Here is an 18,902-nt window from a genome sequence, read left to right as displayed (position 1 = left end):
TTTAGACAGAGAAATTTGATGGCCGTCTGGCACACCTTCAAGGTATAGGCTACCTACTGCAAAAAATTGCAGGACTCTAGGACCATTCCCCTAGAAGTAGTTCAAAACGGTAGTGGAAGTGGGTCCGGACGGACGGACGGACAAAACGCAAACAATAGCACTTTTATTTAATTCTTAAAAATGCGCTAAAAAACTAGTAGCCTGTAGCTTCTAGCGTGTTATGAAAATTCAGTTAATAGATTCAGATTCTTCGAAAAAAGTGCCGTAAAAGGTGGTAACGGCAACCGTTCATTTTCGGCCGTTAAAGCTAGTATGACTGATCTCGACGAAATTTGGTATCGGGATTTTTTAACATGAAAATAACAAAAAAAATGGCCAGAATTTCATGAAATTTCCGGTCCGGAATTTTTTACAACACCCCCGTTAAGAGATGCCCTAACTTGGGACTACGAATTGAAAAATGTTTGCAATGTGAGAAAGCACATACGCAAAGACCTAGCTAAGTCGGTTAATCCCACCCTCCTATGTGCTAAAGAAATTCAAGAAGAATCACTTTGGACCAAAAAAATGTTTCTTTTTAGTCCCACTTCCACTGAATTTTCTTTTGACACACTTGGCCGATATACGTAGCGGCCCAATAAAACCAATAATAAATATTAAACTACAGACTTCTTTACGATATCCTTGAACATCCTCGGATATCTGTGGAAATCTTGGGATATCCTGTAACATGAGGCCCCTTTAGACTTAAAAAAGTATTTTTTCGAATTTGTATTTTGTTCTGCATAGGGAAATTTCCACATGTGCTTCATAGCGAACGTAAACGAAAATATGTCTGGCGATAACAATCGATATCAAGAAACGCATTGCGGAAAGCGAACGCCTTGGTAGAGCAGCCTTGGCTGAAACCCTGCCGACTTAAAAATGAGGACCTACAATTTTAACAAATTAAATTAAAAGTTTCGTTCCGTATTGCCTAAAGCCGAGCACGTGACGTGATGAGTAGCGAGAACCCCTAAATGTTGAGTAAGTCGTGAAGAAACGTTTAATTAAAGTTGAAGTCGTATCAAAGGGAGAGTTCCCTGCAATTTTAAAACGGGAGATTAGCCTAGTTCGTTGTTTCGAGCAATAAAAATCTATGAGAATAATCCTATCCGTTTCGACACCTGAAAGGAATCTCAACTACGTCAATTACTGTCGGGTCTTTTAAATTCTTGCATTTGTATAAAGTACTAGTGCCTGTTATTTTTAGGAATTTGCATAATAATTTTGTGAAGTAATTTTAATATTCCTAAAGGAATCGACCCATGCAAATTAATTGTATGAACAGATCTGTGTTACATTTATGAAGCAGAATCGAACCCAAACAAAGAATGTTGGTTATTTTGCTTCATTGATTGGCAAAATTGCATTCAATGTCAGTAATATCATGCCTTTGGTTGGATTAAAATTTTGCTTAGCATTCAGAGGTGTATATGTATATTTTCAACAGAAGAATGTACCAGTAATTAATCATGTGGCAAACATAAGGATCAAATTTAGAATGATTACGTGATCATGAAATAGGCATTGTATATTTTGTAGTTCTTTTTATGAGTTAAACCGATAATTTATATACAAGAACCTGTAAAAAAAATGAAACTTGATCGGTTTTGTTGTTATTAATATGTATAATTAACTAAAGTCATGCGTAATTATTCGAGTTCAATCAAACCACAATATTAGATTTTGAATATCAAGTTTCAAAGGATAACAACGGCTAAACCTCCGCAAAATCTTAAAATTTTTGCTAGTGCCGTAGAGGTTCAATTTTATTTTATCTAAATGAGGTCCTCGACCTTAGACGTTACAATCCCCTGAACATCTGCTCTGGATATCACTGCGATTTCCTCCTCGGACGTGAATCTTTGAAATGTGCATTCCAGGACAGAAGACTTCAATTGAAGCATTGAATAATAAATCTGCAGAGGATAATGATTACGTTGAGGTATAAATGAATGTGTGAATATTTTAATATGACAATTCAACTCATGTATAAAAAATCGCATAAGCCGCAGTGAAATTGTCACTTTGACAGCGGCAAAAGTTACCTGCAACTTTTCCAGCGACAAATGCACTAGTGGTTTTTTCACTTATTCATTTTCGAACCAATTATCGCATTATCCTTTCCCATATGACTAGTTTGACGTCTGTCAGTAATTGATTAGTTATGTGAATTTCTTGTTCGTTAAATTGTCCTGCCGAATTACACTCGAGGTTTGTATTTAAACCGAGTAAATTTGTGTTGTTGCAATTCAAATCTGTTGCCTTTTAGCAATTGAACTCGAAAAACTGTCAACCTAAAAATGCTCCACCTGCGGTGTCGCATTTTTATTAGTTGACAGTTTTTCTCGTCTAATTGCTAGGCAACAGATTTTCATTACCTAAACAACCCAAATTTACTCGGTAAAATACAAACCTCTTGTGCAATTATAAGTGAAAATACTGTTTTTACGTGAATAAATGGTACATAGAAATACTTTGTTTTACAATGAATATTTCCTCACACAGGAAAGTTGAAGGTGAAAGGTGACTTTACGCCAACTCTTCAGTTACCTATCTCGTATGAAATTGCACGAAGAGCATTTTCAGCTAAACATATTTCCTCTAGCCCTGAAGGTCGCGATATATTTGCAAAAAACCGCAAAAAAAAACATGAAAATGATGATTTTCGCCTCCTTTTATGAATTTTCTAGGCTAAGAGGTACCACCTAGGCTAACTTCTGAGTATCTACCTTGTAAGAAATTTCACGAGGAGCATTTTCAACTCAAAATATTTCATCTAGCCCTAAAGGTCGCGATATATTTGCAAAAAGCCACGAAAATTGATGATTTTAGTCTCTTTTATGAATTTCCTAGGCTAAGAGGTACACCTAGGCTAACTTCTGAGTATCTACCTTGTATGAAATTTCGCGAGAAATATTTTCAGCTATAAATATTTCATATAGACCTCATAGATCGCGAGATATCAGCCAAAAAGAGCGAAAACACGGTTTTTGGGGGATGGTGGGGTGGCCTTTAGCACAGGGTCTGGAGGGTGGGATTTTTAATATGTTGTTTCTGACACCTAACTGAACATATTCCACCATTTTTTTCTTTTCCAGCTCAAAATGTCCAGTTAGATGTCTTTATCCCCTAGACTACTCGTAATATCTTTGGAATTTTTTGCATTTAAACTACGTTTCATGATATCTATTTTCTACGCAGATTTTGTTTTTTTAAGGTATATGTACATTACGCCTTTTGTACTAATCTCTCCTTGAAAATGATAACAACTCAAAAATGCGATAACACTGAAACATTTCCACAACAAACAGCTTATTTATAACTACCGTATCTTCTCAGGTGAACACACTCAGTTGGCAAATATTTTTTTTCAATTGTGTATAGTTCTCAATCGTCCAGAAACCATTTGGAAGAAAGAGCAGCAAGGGTCAGTGATGAAGGAATTTTTACGACAGAAAGTTATGTGCGTCTTGCCAAATATTGATGTTTTAAGTGCCGCATTCCTACCCAAATTTATGGGTCACAGCTAGATGGTATGCATATCCTTGGAACAGGTTACTTAAAAAACAAATCAAACATGGAACAAGACATTACATCATTAATTAGAAGTATGAAATTAACAAAGGACGAAACGTATCGTTGGAAGGAGGAAACATTTAAACGCTTCACTCATTACGAGCGTTTTCACTTCTGTTGTTTTACAGTCTACTTGATATTTAAATGGGCTTTTAAAACGTTTTTACATTATCTTTAAGTGCGTTCGGTATATCAATTTCTGATGGTACTTATTTAGATATTACGCAAAAATGTAAGCCACCTACTAACCTCGATAAACGAAATGCGTTTTCAATCTTATTGTAATAATTCAATTAAGGCGAATCCCGTTATATCTACTGCCACAATGCGATTATTGAATTAAGGTAATGGCAGCACGTCCATTTCAGCCATTGTTGTTTCGCAAGGTCATAGTGGATTAATTTTTATGACCATTGCAAGAAAAAGGCAGCAGAACAGTTTCGGAAAGTGTTAAGGTATTCTATATGCAAATCATTGTTTGGGAAATCAAGCCGCACCTGATTTACACACAAACAAGTTGCAATTAAAATTCTCACCTGAAACAAGCTAGCCGTCAAATCTTCCAATTCCGTCTCGACATCCTGCCGTATCCTGCTAAGCCTGTTGACTTCTTCGTCTCGCAATTTGAGCTCTTGGTGGGCTTCCTGAAGTTCTTTTTGTAACTTCGCAAATGTTTGTTCTTTGACTTCCGCCGCCGATCTGGTCCAGGTCACCTGATCGTCTTTACGCTTATAACAGTTTGTTGCACATAAATTCGGATATTGCAAGTGAAGTTCGTCCGTTTTGTCTAAACCTAAGTCACTGTACACGGAACTATCGGAGCTATTTCTATGCATAACACTTAAATGTTCAACTTTATCGGCAATTGTGGCAATATCGGAGTAGGCAAAGTCGTGTTCGTGATTATCGAATAGTTTGCTAGTAACGTGCTCTTTTATTGAACAGTCTGGCTCGTCGTCCACATTGTCTTCTTCGTCCGTCGTGTAGGACTCATCGCCAGTGGTCCCAGTCGAGCCGGCCCTTTTGTGTTTGCTTACGACGTATTGGTAACCAACCGTTTTGGGAGTCATCAGCAGACCTTTCCCTATAGATACTGAGCCATCTGAGTCCATAATGATACTTTGGTCGGTTTTCATCTCAAGAAACGTCAGGTCGCATAATCTGAAACAATAAACAAGAATATAGAAATGCGGTAGCGCGTGTTACAAAGACCTAAACATGCATGCCATTTCGATAAGATAACCTTACGTGGGAATGCATTTAGACTTTCCTGTATTGTTTCAAGCATGTAATCGACACAATGGATGGTAAACTTCTACGCGAATCTGCTGGAAATAATGAATTTTCCTTTCAATTCAAAACTATACAATGACTTGCATGCCGAGCATTGTTCTAACGTTGCGATTTCAATACACGAACGTGAGGCAACGGGGCAGCCTTTTCGAAATTAATATTTATAATTGTATTAACAATTTCGAAACAAAGAAACGATTATTAAGTTACACTTTATTGGTCGTACGTTCCATTCATGGTGAAAACATGCTATTATGTAATAAACGAACACGTACATACTTCCTAATTAGCTATTAGTCTGCATTTAGATTCTTCGCCAAGTGAATTCTCATCATTGTCTCGCTAGCAATTATAAACGTATTCAACGATTATTATGTTTATAAAGAGGAAGGTCATCAAATGCACGCCAAATGATGCCAACAGTTATGCCTACACCATGGTTGGTATACCAAGGAAATTCCATGACGATCACAAACCCAATAGTACGCAGCACTATCGATTTTGCTGCACGATATGTGGATAGATTTAACTTTATAATTTAATTGATGCCTTGATTTGCATTTTACGTAGGTAGCGATAAACGTAATTGCACCAATTCAATTTACAAGCGCTTTTACCTACACCCGGAAGTAGTGGAAGTAATTTCTCTAACTGGTTGTACTTGCAGTCGCATAATTTTAAAGCACTACCCATGTTCACACGAACCAAATTTGCTCTTAACAAAAACCAAAGCTGTCAACCGTGTGAAGCTAGAAGAACTTTTTTTTGAAGCCAACCTTGTGTATAATCACTAAAAATTGGTACCCATACACGTAAAATTGCTTGTTATTTTTGTAATTAAATGGGGAATTTCCTTACCATAATTATAATTACCATTCATAAATCGTGACTTGAGTGTATGTAATTATACAGCTTGTCGGCCCGAGTGGTCATTATGCTACACCCAATGCAACGTTGCTGAGTGCCGTCAATTCATGTATTCCAAAATTGAAGCAATTCCAAGGAGGGTTTTGGAGGGTCCCGAAAACTTTTTTGGTTGTCACATTCACCCGTCCGATTTTGTTACGGACGGGCGGAAACAGTTCTGATGATGTAAAGTGAATGTCGAAAATCTCGAAATTTGGTGCATCGAAAATGAATAAACAAAAATTGAAAAAAAAGATAGTTTCGCAGAACAAGATTTCCGAATTCCTTGTTATTGTTGCTACCGATAGCCACTTCCATACGGCATGCAGTGCACGTTTAGGGAATTAATTACTATCACTTCGTTTTCCTGAATGACGTACGAGGAGATACAGTCTCACCTCGATGCTCACGTATTCAAACGTTTGCCATATAGCAACAATTAGCATTTTCCCAAGCTGAAATATCGCTTTATAACCATAGCAACTTGTTCACGGATCTCGGTTGCCATTATATTTATATATTTGGTTAAAATTTAGTCAGGCGGTGAATCTTTGCTTCCAAATCTATTTCTATATGACCTACGCTCTTCGTTAATTACAAACTCGACAAATACTTTCATTCCAAATGAAAAAAATATTACTCCAACTATCAGTGAAGCAAATACAGATTTCTTGAAACATATCCGAGTGGAAATAAGAAACACCATCGAGCGAATTAAAAGTTTGTAATCTAGGTAGGTCCATCCATTAGGTATAATAACTAAGTGCAGGGTAGTCCAAATTGGACATTTTCTTATGGAAACAAGCTTTATTTTAAGATTAAAAAAATGGGCCTAGGTGCCTGAAGCTCAATTTTAAGGAGAAAATCAGTGGCGCAAACAGAATTCGGCTACATATCTCTAATCGTTTGGCTGCTAGGGAGCGTTTCTCGAATTTAGTCGATTTCTTTGATACTCCATAACTTTCTTATTATTAAAGATGTTTGATTTTGCTAAATCTTTCTTAGAGCAGAGCCCTTTTTATGTAGAATCTATCTTGATACACAATTTGTTATACAGAGTGTTTGGTTTTTCTATACGACCCTAAACTACATTTTTTTTCGTACGGACCACCCTATATATTTGCGAGCTTTTAAAACGAGCGTAAAATTTCCTAATTTTGGATGTATCACTTGTTATATTTATATTAAATATTATTTGCAATATTGCATTGTATGCATTAATAGTATATTAAGATACAAGTGTATAATCAAGTCTTTAAAGCACGCGCAACGAGTTTAAGGGCACGACGCAAAGCGGAGTGCCTTTAACGTTGCAAGTGCTTTAAAGACTAATTATACACGTGTATCTTATAGTATTTTTTATTATACCTGCAGTATAATTTAAAAATAGGAAATACAATGAAGTCATATTGACGTTATACTCGATATACATGTCTAATTAAGTGGGCTGGGTGTTCGTAATTTCACGATTGCCATGGAAATGTCACTTGACGTTTGCTTATAAAAATCGTCGTCTTTGTGAATAAAACGATTTCCGTTGAAAAAGATAATACACCGCCCATTAAATCGATTGTTGTAAAATCTAAACAAACGTTGGTAGGTGTAAAATCCAACTCCAGTAAAGCCTATTATAAAGTGGATGAATAGGAAGTTACTTACGAATACAGTCTTAAATGCATCCATAATGCTGGCATATATGAAAGAAATGTCAAAGGTATTTAAATCTTCTATATTTTGGTGCATTGATTCAAAACTAAAGAAATGCTGCGATTAAAAAGTGGAACCGATTTGGAAGCATGCCCTAAATTACGCGCGTTTGTGAAAGCTTCAACCAAAGGATAGATACAAAAGCCAAAGAAATGTTCTGCATTTACAGAAAGCGACCTAAGAGGAGTTTTTATTTCATCTAGATGACAGTTTCAAAAGTCATACTTGAAGTATCGTTACTTAGCAACTTTAAAGCACGTGTGTTTTAAAGGCCCTTTTTCGCACGCATTTGAGTGTTTAAAACAGAGATTGTGATTCAGGTATAATAAAAAATATTTTTATTGCAAACATCTAGGTTTCATTTAATATAAATATGTATAACAATTAACAAGTCAAAATTACGGAAATTTTACGCTCTTTCCAAAAACTCCACACATATAGTAGGGTGGCTCTTACGAAAAAAATGTAGTTTAGGGATCGTATAAAAGCAAACACTCTGTATAAAGACTGTGTATCGTGATGGATTCTACATAAAAAAGTGCTCTAAGAAAAATTTTGCCAACATCAATAATACGAAAGTTATGGGACATTAAAGAAATAGACTAAGTTTGAGAAACGCCCTCTAGCTGCGAATCGATGAGATAGCTGAATTCTGTTTGCTCCAGTGATTTGAGCTCCAGACACCTAGTGTCCATTTCTTTCCATCAATAAAGGGTGAAGAGATTGTTCAATTTGGGCCACCCTGTACAATATGCGAGACAATATGGTACAGGGAGTGGGAAAAGTCCCAACATCATTTTTTTCTCATCCTACATACGATTGTGTTATAGGCCCCAGGTGATATTGCTCCGAAATTTCACTTCTCAACTTCAATTATAGCACTCGAATCTCGATTTAGATGATACTGACTTCGTTGTAGTTACAATTATGGCCCTTTGATGGTGGAAAAATTCCCTTTAACGATATTGGAAAACTTCATCGTAAACGTAAAACACACTTCCGCTTAACTCGACTTATAAAATTCACTTTTCTCCGTGTAACGTAACCCATATTTGAGCTTAACTCGACTAGACTTTCCTCTACGGAACTTAATAACCGATAGAAATGCCAAGAAAAAATCTTACAAAAAGCTTCGATACCGGTAAAACTGACATTTTGCGACAAAAAACGCCCACCCAACAAAAAGCCACGATTAACGAACAGGAAGTTCTATTAAAAACGATGCCTTTTCTTCCTTCCTTAACAAGATACTGCGTCTTCGAAAGAATTAACATCTGCTCACATCGACGATAACACGTGCTTATCTTGAAACTAATGAGCTTACGTCGCGATCAGGACTCTTATCGCAAACGCCCAGAGATAACCGCGTACTTCGCGTGTATTTCTATTGATGTCAGTCCACAAGCTCGATTTTTCGTTTTAGAAATTTGTTAGATGCGCAGTTTTTCTTTTTAATTTTATCGCTTATGTAAATTGTTCAATTTAGATAAGATATTAGAAGTAAGGTTACATATGGTCGTTTGCGATATTGTTCAGCCGAAATTTAATTAACGTACGTGTTCTGGTGCTGATAAGGAAGAACTGCCCGTTTCATTTGGAGAAGTTGGAATTCGCCAATTATTTGAACATTCATTTTATGGTGAAAGTAGTGTTTCCTTAAATACTGAAAGCAATGTACAATCTATACTGCTGCTGCTGGTTTCACGACGGTTGAAGAGTGTGTATTTTTTACGCTAAAGTCTCGGGCAGTTAGCCGTATTTGTTTTGTTGAAGACGCAGTTCGTCATTTTCTATAATAAATTTGTGCCTAAGCAAGTTAACTAAAGTGGTGTAAGAAATATGTTGTCCGATTAGGGAAAAGTTTCGTGGATTTGAAAAATGCAAGCAAAGCAAGGCTTTTTGCTAAGGTTCTCTCTCTTCCTATTAAAAGTTAAAACTTGTCTAACAGTCCGAACAGCTACCAAAAATTTGTCATCAAATTCGACAACCCATATTTTGTTATCTAATTCTGTGTTATAGAACAAAGTGAAGTTCAGAAGCTGTCAGCGTTTGTGGGTGTGTAGTCTCTTAGTAATTTTAGAATTTCTTATTTTATTTGTCGACCGCCTGCGTCCGGGATAATCTGTCTAAACAAGCCTTGTAAACTGGCCTTTCTTTCATGTATCGGTTTCAATTATCACAACCTTTTGGATAACGGTTCCGATTCCAAGTGAGGCGCCCATAAATCCAATCGGTTCAGGTACCGGTTCTTTTCGGTTCCGGTTCCAAGCCCTGTTTCTAAAATGATTCTAAGAAGATTTTAAAGATTTTGAATTGTGTATAGTGATATTTCGAGGAGTCAGTTGTGGCTCCTATTTTTTTACCGACCTCGAATTAGCGTAATTAGCCTATTTGCAAATCCACCCCTGCTGACAATGTGACAGAACCGATGAAGGAAAACTTAAGCATTTAATTGTCACGTTAATATAGGAAACTCAAACCGGTTGACTCAAAACTAAACCGGTTGACTTTTCGAACCGGAAGAATTTAAAGTCGTCCGGTGAACCAATGGAGTCGACTGTTTGAGTATCAATTTTTGAAAAGTAAACCGGCTGATCAAACAAAACTTAGCGTAATTTGTGAACTATTAGGCTCAAAAATTGAGACTTTATGAAAATGATATGCTCACAACACAACAAATATTAAACTATTTTTGACTTCCTACGTGTTCTTCTACCTTCAGGGCCAGGGGGCCAGGGGATGTTTATTAGACTGTAAAACAATGGATCCAATGAAAGTTATAATTATAGCATCGAATCCAATAAAGTAAGCCATGACCCAATAAATAGAATTTGGCTCAAGAAATTAAGCTTTCTGCTTCTCACGGGATAAATATAACTTCTAATTTGGGGAAAACGATTTTCTGTAGAAATTATAACGTTGTTTATCGAGCCCGGGCCAAAAAAATTACGACGGTCTAATTAAATAAAAATAGTATGGATGTGACATTCTGACTCAAAGGAATTTTACAATAACTCAGCGGAATCCGAGCGGCCGCCAAAAAATAAAACTAAAATATTCCCATTATCATATTCGCCAACTTCCGTACAAACTATTATCAGTCATTAACAATGACGCAAAGGGATCTGAAATTAATTAATTGCAACATGCAATACGTTACGTAAGTTTGCGCACTAGTGGATTCCCTAGAAAGGAAGGTATGTAATAAACTTGCAGGTAGAAGTAATAATTTAAAACGAATTTCATTGCCAGCATGAAACCTTCTGAGAATTAAACTCCCATGTTGCCATCTCAATCGAAAACGAATGACTAACAAAGCAAATATTTCCAAGAACTAAATATTTGAAAATACATAAATCGCTCTCGGTCAATTTACGCATTCGGGCATTTGTTTACAAACAAATTGAATGGGAAAACTATCCGATCAGTAATTCCACGTCGGCATCCTCTGGCCGGGCTCTATTTTCACAATTGCCGTATTGAATTATTGATCGGCTGAAAGTCTCCGTAAAAAACGTGCATTGTAGAAGAAGACAATGGGCATGGCAATGAATAATTTATTTCAGGTGTGTCGCTTTTGCATATTACTTACTCCAGAATACACGAGCATGCTTGAAGATTACATTGGGAACATCGTACTTACCCCATTCCATTATCTGGACAAGGAAGTTTGATAAGTCAGATGACCAAATCCTAATGCATTATGGAGATCACGTCCTTAAATGTTGATAAATGGACGCCCTTGTTACCAAATTATCTTTTATTATTAAATTGAACCTTAAGACCTGTTACAGATAATTGCATTTGACTAATAAAAGTTGGGGTTAAAAATAGATTAACCCATTCACTTTGCAATTGAAAAATTCTAATACTTACCGCCTGAGTCACGCAACACTAAGTATGAAAAATGTGTGGAATTCGCCGAAAATGTACATTGCGTCATACTAGATACCATCAACTGTGCCAGCTTTTACACAATATGCAACTGGACACATTATATTTAATTACACGCTATATTAAAATTTCTTTCCGTCAATTTATTTTCAACGAGGTGTGACATAGTAATGGCAAGGGTTCGCTAAAAACGCAAGGTAATTGGGAATTTATTTAATTCGGGTGGTGCTTATTGATGACGAATAAATTAAACGAAAGTTTATATTTACGCTAATGAGTAATAATCGTATCATCTACTCGTTCAAATCTAATTAGTTTAAAATTTTTGAGGATTTCGAAATTGAGGTTACAAAAAGAATCGAGCGAAATGGAATGCAAAGAAATCACTGTGGCGAATGGAGGTCCCATCAGATGAAATATTAACAAACAAAAAATAATTGAATAAAACAAAGGCAAGAATAGCTTGTACATGTCAGTTTTTTTTATCGATTTTGTCATACGGTAAAATAATAATTACTACTTTTTGGTCGTTTGATTGAAGCTGGAATCAATAACATTAGAAAAGCCTTGACATACGAGAACTAGTCCGGAACAATATGCCTTTTTAGAATGCATCCACAAAATGCCTTTTCGATCCGTTCTCGTTTCCTGTATATCAACCTTTCATGTCATTGCTATACTGCAATCGTATTTAAATACCACACAGTATGTATTTGATTCCGGGGTTACATATGTAAAACGATCCACAAACATCAAATTATAGTAATGGCTATTCAGTGGGAATTCAAAAAATGACTGAAGATTAGATAAAGTGTCCCTCAAATTCCCCCAATTCGAAAAAATGAATTTCATTAATTATTCAGAAGGGATTTCCAGATGATATTTTTCGGTTTTTGAATTTCGATCTTAGACCGAAAGTACAAAAAACAAGTTCTTTGCATACCAAAGATCTATCTTCTTCATAGGTACTTCTTTCAGTCGACGGTTTGATAGTAATTGGAGCTTTTTCAAATGCACCAAATGAATTTACATTTATACAGTCATTGCTCAACGTATACTCTTCACTTCACAAACTTCCGGCGCTTACTGGTTTTAGGGTTAAAAAATATCCCCTTCTGGTCAAAAGTTATAAAAGAAAGTAAGTAAAACGAATAACAAACGAAAGAATTTGACACTCCACTCAACTCTTACAAATCAGCCCACATATGACTAAGTTATTAATTTACTGACAGTTTTAATTAAATTAATATTTCAATAGGTACAACATTTTATTATTTTATTAAAAGGTCATCCATTATAACACTACTTTCCTAAATGAAAAATGGAGTCGGGCTAATACATTTTCGTTAGCAGATGGTTCAACTTTCACTATCTGATGTGCTGGGAAATTGTAAAAAAATGCGATTCTTTTTTGGGGTCCATCAAAGAACCGTTTGTAAGGCATCGTATAAATTAAATATCCTTCGTTTTTAAAAGAATTTAAGCTGAAAACTCGCCTTAGTTTTTAAGCAAGGGACTTTTACCATTGACTATTTTAAAAAGTCACTTAAAAACTTGCCGCTCCCGGTATTCAACGTTGGCTGTTGTTGATTTTTGCATTCAATGAACAAAAGCCCAGACAAAAGCTTACTTTCAACGAGCAATAACTGGGTTGTTATTGGGCTTACATAACGCAATACAGAATAAAAATCCAATCTCTCTTCAAGGAAGATTTTGGATCTATGAGCTATTCTTCCCAACTTATTGTCAAAATTTCAAGCAATTTCATCCATATTCAAAAAATAAATTCGAGCTAGAAAACCCTGCAGCAATTTAAAATTGCAAATTCTACATGATGTTTGTGCCTCGGTTTGTGTTGCCAGCACTCTTACATTGCTATACTTCGTTTCCCAAAGTCCCAAATTTTTTTCTTTTCAGTTTTTGACAGATCGATTTAAAATTTAATTAAATTTAATGTAAGGATAACTGGTTTGGTGTTTTTAAATTCAACACTGATTTCAGTTTCGGAACGTTTTATAGTTTGTTTTGTATTCACTCTTTTCAGGTAGATGAGGGAGACGGGGAAAGATTGTTTATTTATTAAGTTTATTGTTAGGTGGGCGGCGTTTAAAAAAATGCTTCTTTACCTACAGTAACTGTATAAAACTCGATCAAGTCAGTGCACTCTATCTATACCAACCCACTATATACATTTACAGATATCCATGCCCGAACTCGGATTCGAACCAGGAACCCTTGATACCGCAATCAGGCACCCCACAGGCCGACAAGATTATTTCGACTGCAGGGAGGAAATGCATGCGGTAAAGGTCCGCTAGTGAAAAGGGACCCTTCGTTGTTGTACTTTTTGTAGAGAAGATTTGACTTTACTGATTATAACGTTTTATACCTCTCAATTTGGACTGTTATGATATGTTATTAGGTTTTCCACTACGACTTTTACTGGGCCAACACAAAACAGGACTAGGAAGCAGGCCCGCCTCAAACCCGCCAGCCTTTAAAGTGTAGTTCCGTGTGGTTGAAACAATTGACCGTGATTATGCAATGGACATATTTATTTTAAGATACTTTCCTGTATGTTCGTTTGTCTGTCCGAGGCCTTAACTACAGTTTTCAACGTGGTTCCAATATGTTTAGTTTGTTCTTTTTGAATTTGGTAGCTGATCCAAGAAAAATGTTGACAATTAATGTGCGCACAAGCAGACTGCGCAATATCAACTTCCTTATTTATTAATATTTTTTTTGAAAATTTGTACTGCATGTGCTTCTGGTAAACGCCAACATATCACAGATTGTAAAAATCTGATGTGCGAATGCGCAATGTCAACTCTCTTATTTATGGAGACATTTCTTTGAGATTTTAAGCATAGATGCTCTAGTAGCTGCTTCTAGTAAAGAAAAACAGCGCATATAGTAACAAGATACGAAGAATCGCATATGAGATTTTCAGTAGGAGAATTCTTTGACTCTCAGCTCGCATTCTTAAAAACGACTTTTAATTTGGCTCATATTCAATAGCACAGATCCTAGTACAGAACCTAGTAGAAATCAATTGGCAAAGGCGAGGGCAAAGGTTTGGAATCTCTGTCTCTTTTCGTTTTCGAAGAATACATGAGACGACCGGACCGACGGATAGACAAAACCATCACATAAGGGGAATTTCCGAGGGAATTTCTCTCGAAAAATTATCTTAAAAATCAAACTGCTTTCCATTCTGGTTTTGCGCGATTTTCAAATATCTTCTTTAGCTTGGAAAATATGGCCGATTACAAGTTCTAAAATTGACACCGCCGTATATTTTAAAATTTTAACCACATAATATCAATTTTTCTTATATTTTAACTACTTATAGACGTCAACTGTCCTATTTATGAAGAGATATTTTTGAAATATAACTACGCTTTAACGTACACTCTCTCTGTACATTCTATCTTTTTAGTTCTTAAACGTAAAAAAACAGAAGAATTGCAGTTGAGATTTTTTCGAATTTTTTGATCTAGCACAACTGTAAAAACAAAAAAATGCATACCTATAGCAGTATCACTAATTCAAATTCTAATTACACTAATTGAAATTCTAATTTCACTAACCCCACACTAATATAGGTCCCACAAATTCCGGAGGGCTGTACATAAAAATGTTGTGGCGTTCCCCCGCAATTTTAATATTTTTTTTTTAAATTCTAAGCTAAATTCAGTAACTATTTGCAAAATCAGTAAATGAACGGTGAACGGTAAGTAACTTCATACAATTATTTGTGACTTCAAATTCAGTAGACTTAGTAATTCATGTAAATGGTACACAACAATTTTCCAAGTGGTGAATTTTTATATTTTAGGATATTGATGGCGTTTTGCACATAAACGAAAGTGGTAACCTCTGGCATACTTTAACATAAACCTTTCAAGCACCATGCAGTAGTACTGGTTACTGTTAGCCTAGGCATTATCGAGGGTATTATTAAGTATGTATTGCCAGTTTCTTTCTCTAATGTAGTGCGTCAAAATGGTAAAATTCTTAATTAGAACAACTTTCGTTCCATATTGCCAAACAATATCAAGCTTCTATCGGTAGATATGTTCTCGAGCATATTAAACTAGCATTAATAATGATTAGATAGTTAGCTTGCTATCAATTATATCAAACTTGAAGAACCAAAATATACATATAAGTATACTAAAATGTACCTATAATGATTTCATACGATGTAATCAAAGTTTTATTAAAAATCGTAAATCTATCACAGTTTAACCAATATGGGGTAGTTTCTCTGGCTGCGTTAAAAATTACCCCTCGAAATTGATACTAAATCATGGCTCCCTCAAGAACTCCATTCACTCTAAATTTAACGTTTTACGGTACCCTCGCTTCTCTTATGAATTAATAACCAACAAGGGTGGTAACCGAAGATGCTGCCTAAAAGCTGGCGATCTATTATACTTACACTTCAACCATTTCAACCTCGATTTCAACCCTGTCGAAAGCGTGTCTTTGTTTGGTCGAAGCATAACTTTGTGAATCTTCAATGCTATACAAAGTGTCATCTTTGCGCAATGCGATTATCTCTAATTGTCTGAGATAAAAAGACATTGCAGAACAGATAAAGAGATTAGCAAATCATCATACAATGCCCCACTTGACAAGGTATCGGCAGTTTGAATGCCCTCCAATCATTGTTATCATCTGCTGCGCAGTCTAATTGGAATGGACCTTAATTAAGACTTAAAGGATCGGAAATCTACCCCCTGCCTTAATTAGCACAAGCGTCGAGACCTCGTTGGAGCACGCATAGAATAACAAATCTTGCGGTTTAAAAACATAGGTATTTTTTACATACACAGGTACCTTGACCTCCCCCCTTGCTCGCCCGATCACATAATTAATAAATTATTACATAACCGCATAGTGTAAGAGTTCAACCGCATCCAAATTTTCCGCTACACGGTTACTCTCAATTACAAAATTTATGAAATCGCCCCCAAACCGCGCTTGAAAGTTTCAGGCGGATGCTGGAGCTCCATCATGCGCCCGCACTTGTTTTATTACGTTTCCGGTCCGCGGAACACACTGCCCTCCGCTGAATCTCAAGAGAGTGATAAAATGAAAAAATATGTAAATGAGAAAGGTTAATTATATTGTCTACATATGGATATTAAGAGAAAAACATCCGTTTCGTTCGGTGGCGAATTAGTTAGTTCTCGACAATTACATTTCGTGGTTGAGTGGCATTGCGTAAATAAATTATAGAGCAATTAATTAGTAGCCATCTCCACCTCATTTACTATAATTTGGAATTGTAAAGTTAAAATTTAATCGTTAGGTCAGGCACTAACGAAATTCGAAAAGGAGAAATCATAAAAATAATTTGTTTTCTCGAGGAGAATGTTAATTAAATTTTATTTCAATGCGTGTTTACGCAAAGAGAAAATTTGGCACTCGACTACTTACCGCTAAGGTCAGAAGAAATCAAGAATTTAATCCCACACTGTTTTTGTTCCAAGATCTCGAATGCCGTTACAATCAAAGAAACAACGCGCAAGTGTGACGGACGCTACCGCTAGTGATCGCTGCGTGAACTGAACTGCCGGACCGCGTATGCAACAGCCGTGAATATGCTTGGATGCAGAGCGTAAATCCACTCCACGAAGCGCGTTGCCTGGCAACGACGTGACGCTGCGGGCTCAATAATATTACTGTTATAAACGTAAAAGAATTAATGGTAAGATTACTATCATTTCGTTCTTCAGATCCTCGCACACAAATTCCTTTAGGAAGTAGATTTCAGACATTTGCGACCTGCACGACAAATAGGGACTAGGGAGATCATGTTCCAAAAGTACGTGGAGCTCACCTCTCAAGTCCTGTTCGTTTTGGGTCCATATCAAGTTACTTGCGGGAATTAATATCTAATTGCAAAAGTGCGTAAAAGGCTGACATCATTTGGAACGATAACGTATGCATCTATTCAGCCCTGTGAATTGTGATGTATCAGAAACGTCACACTTGACGTGCAGTTATTTGCCAAAAAAACGTTATTTGATGTGGTATTTAGTCCAGTCAGTATGGACTTTTGCCCTACAAAAGGTGGTGTAGTTGTAACTTTTACCCCCGCACGTTAGTAAGGGAGGCATTGAGGTAAAAAAAATAACCCCTCCTCACTTTTTTTTTACTGAAATACACGTTTTGAAGCACCAGGAACCCGAATCAAACAAAATCTACATGATGTTGGTCCTATGTCGTCAGCAAAATCGCACATGCGGAAGTGTGTTAAAGTAACGAAAAATACGCTTTTCCATATTATATTATATTAACTATTTCATCGAATTTGCGCGCTAAAATGCAATTTGAATATTGGTTGTTACGACAATTACTCAGGTGATGTAGTTCTTTTGTCTTTCGTTTATTGTATCCATACAATAATCTTATGATTGTGTTAGCTTATTTGCCAAATTAACGACATTCTACACATGCATTGCGTAAATGCGAGTGTAGCATGGGTATTGTCATTAGCAAATTAATAATAAAATATGCTCTTTTACAATTATACGATCATACTCTTAATTAAATGCACAGAGATAAGGCAATTCATCAATTCTACCTCTTCCTGGATTGCGAAGGTACATGTTACTTTGAGACGATGTTGGTGCTGACAGCAAAACGAGCAGATCATGAGCATCTTGCCGTCGAAAATTGGGAGTTTTACAAAAAAGTTCATATATGCATATACAACTTTCTTATTTATAGCAATATTTTTCTTGAAATTTTAACAACTGATTCTTCTAGTCAAGACCAAGCATATCGCATATTATCAAAATTACATGTGCGCATGCGCAAACTACGTACGTACGGTGGTGTTTACACTTGACAGTGCTATCAGACAGCAACTCGCGCCAGAAATTTTTCTAGAGTATCCCCGCCTTTAGGTAGCGCTCATAAAGCGCTTCGTCTGGTACTTATCTAGTGACTTTTTGAGTTAGAATCGGCCTTAACGTAAGCATTATCTAGAGTCAGGGCGGAAACCCCCACGATTATGCTGCAAACGCCAAACATCTAAAATATCTGACTTTATGACCTTAAACGGTCAAAAATCGACGGTTCTCGTTAGCATATTCTATAGGCAATTTTTTTCGGACGTACCGCATCTTATCAGAATGTCCATAATGTCACAAAAAAGGGGAACTTTGCCCACATTTAAGAAACGCTGTATCTCTCACCGTTACGGAGATCCCAATAGTGATACACGAACTTGAACCACTCTGTATAGATAACTAAGGATGAATCCCAAAATATCGACAAATACTATTGTGCCCAATGACATTGTAGAACTTTCATATCTCCAGTGCAAAAAGTCTTCAAACTCAAAAGTCACGACTCACGAGCGCCCCAAAGTTATATAGAAAAAATGAAGTGGGCAATATTTCTCTCTCAACCAAAAAACAGCTCACAAAAGCACTAATTAATCGTCTTTAAACTTTTTACTG

General features: G+C 36.2%; 1 protein-coding gene across 2 annotated transcripts in view; it reads right to left on the bottom strand.

Annotated features, from left to right (window-relative positions):
- Positions 1-17,027, bottom strand: part of LOC116168711 (guanine nucleotide exchange factor for Rab-3A-like) — a 35,271-nt gene extending 18,244 nt beyond the window's left edge. Inside the window, exons 1-2 of one of the 2 annotated variants that reach the window (XM_031484660.1) lie at positions 16,870-17,027; positions 4,158-4,782 (exon numbers count right to left, since the gene is read on the bottom strand). In XM_031484660.1, coding sequence (XP_031340520.1) covers positions 4,158-4,757 — 600 coding nt within the window. In that variant the 5' untranslated portion in view covers positions 4,758-4,782; positions 16,870-17,027. Of the gene's footprint in view, positions 1-4,157; positions 4,783-4,869; positions 4,957-16,869 lie in introns of those variants that run through there. The other variant, XM_031484661.1, reaches the window with a different exon arrangement.
- Between the last annotated feature and the right edge of the window lie 1,875 nt (positions 17,028-18,902).

This window comes from Photinus pyralis, unplaced genomic scaffold, assembly GCF_008802855.1.
Source record: "Photinus pyralis isolate 1611_PpyrPB1 unplaced genomic scaffold, Ppyr1.3 Ppyr1.4_LG4, whole genome shotgun sequence".
NCBI classification, from domain to species: Eukaryota; Metazoa; Arthropoda; class Insecta; order Coleoptera; family Lampyridae; genus Photinus; species Photinus pyralis.
This window is presented reverse-complemented; position numbering and strand designations above follow the sequence as displayed.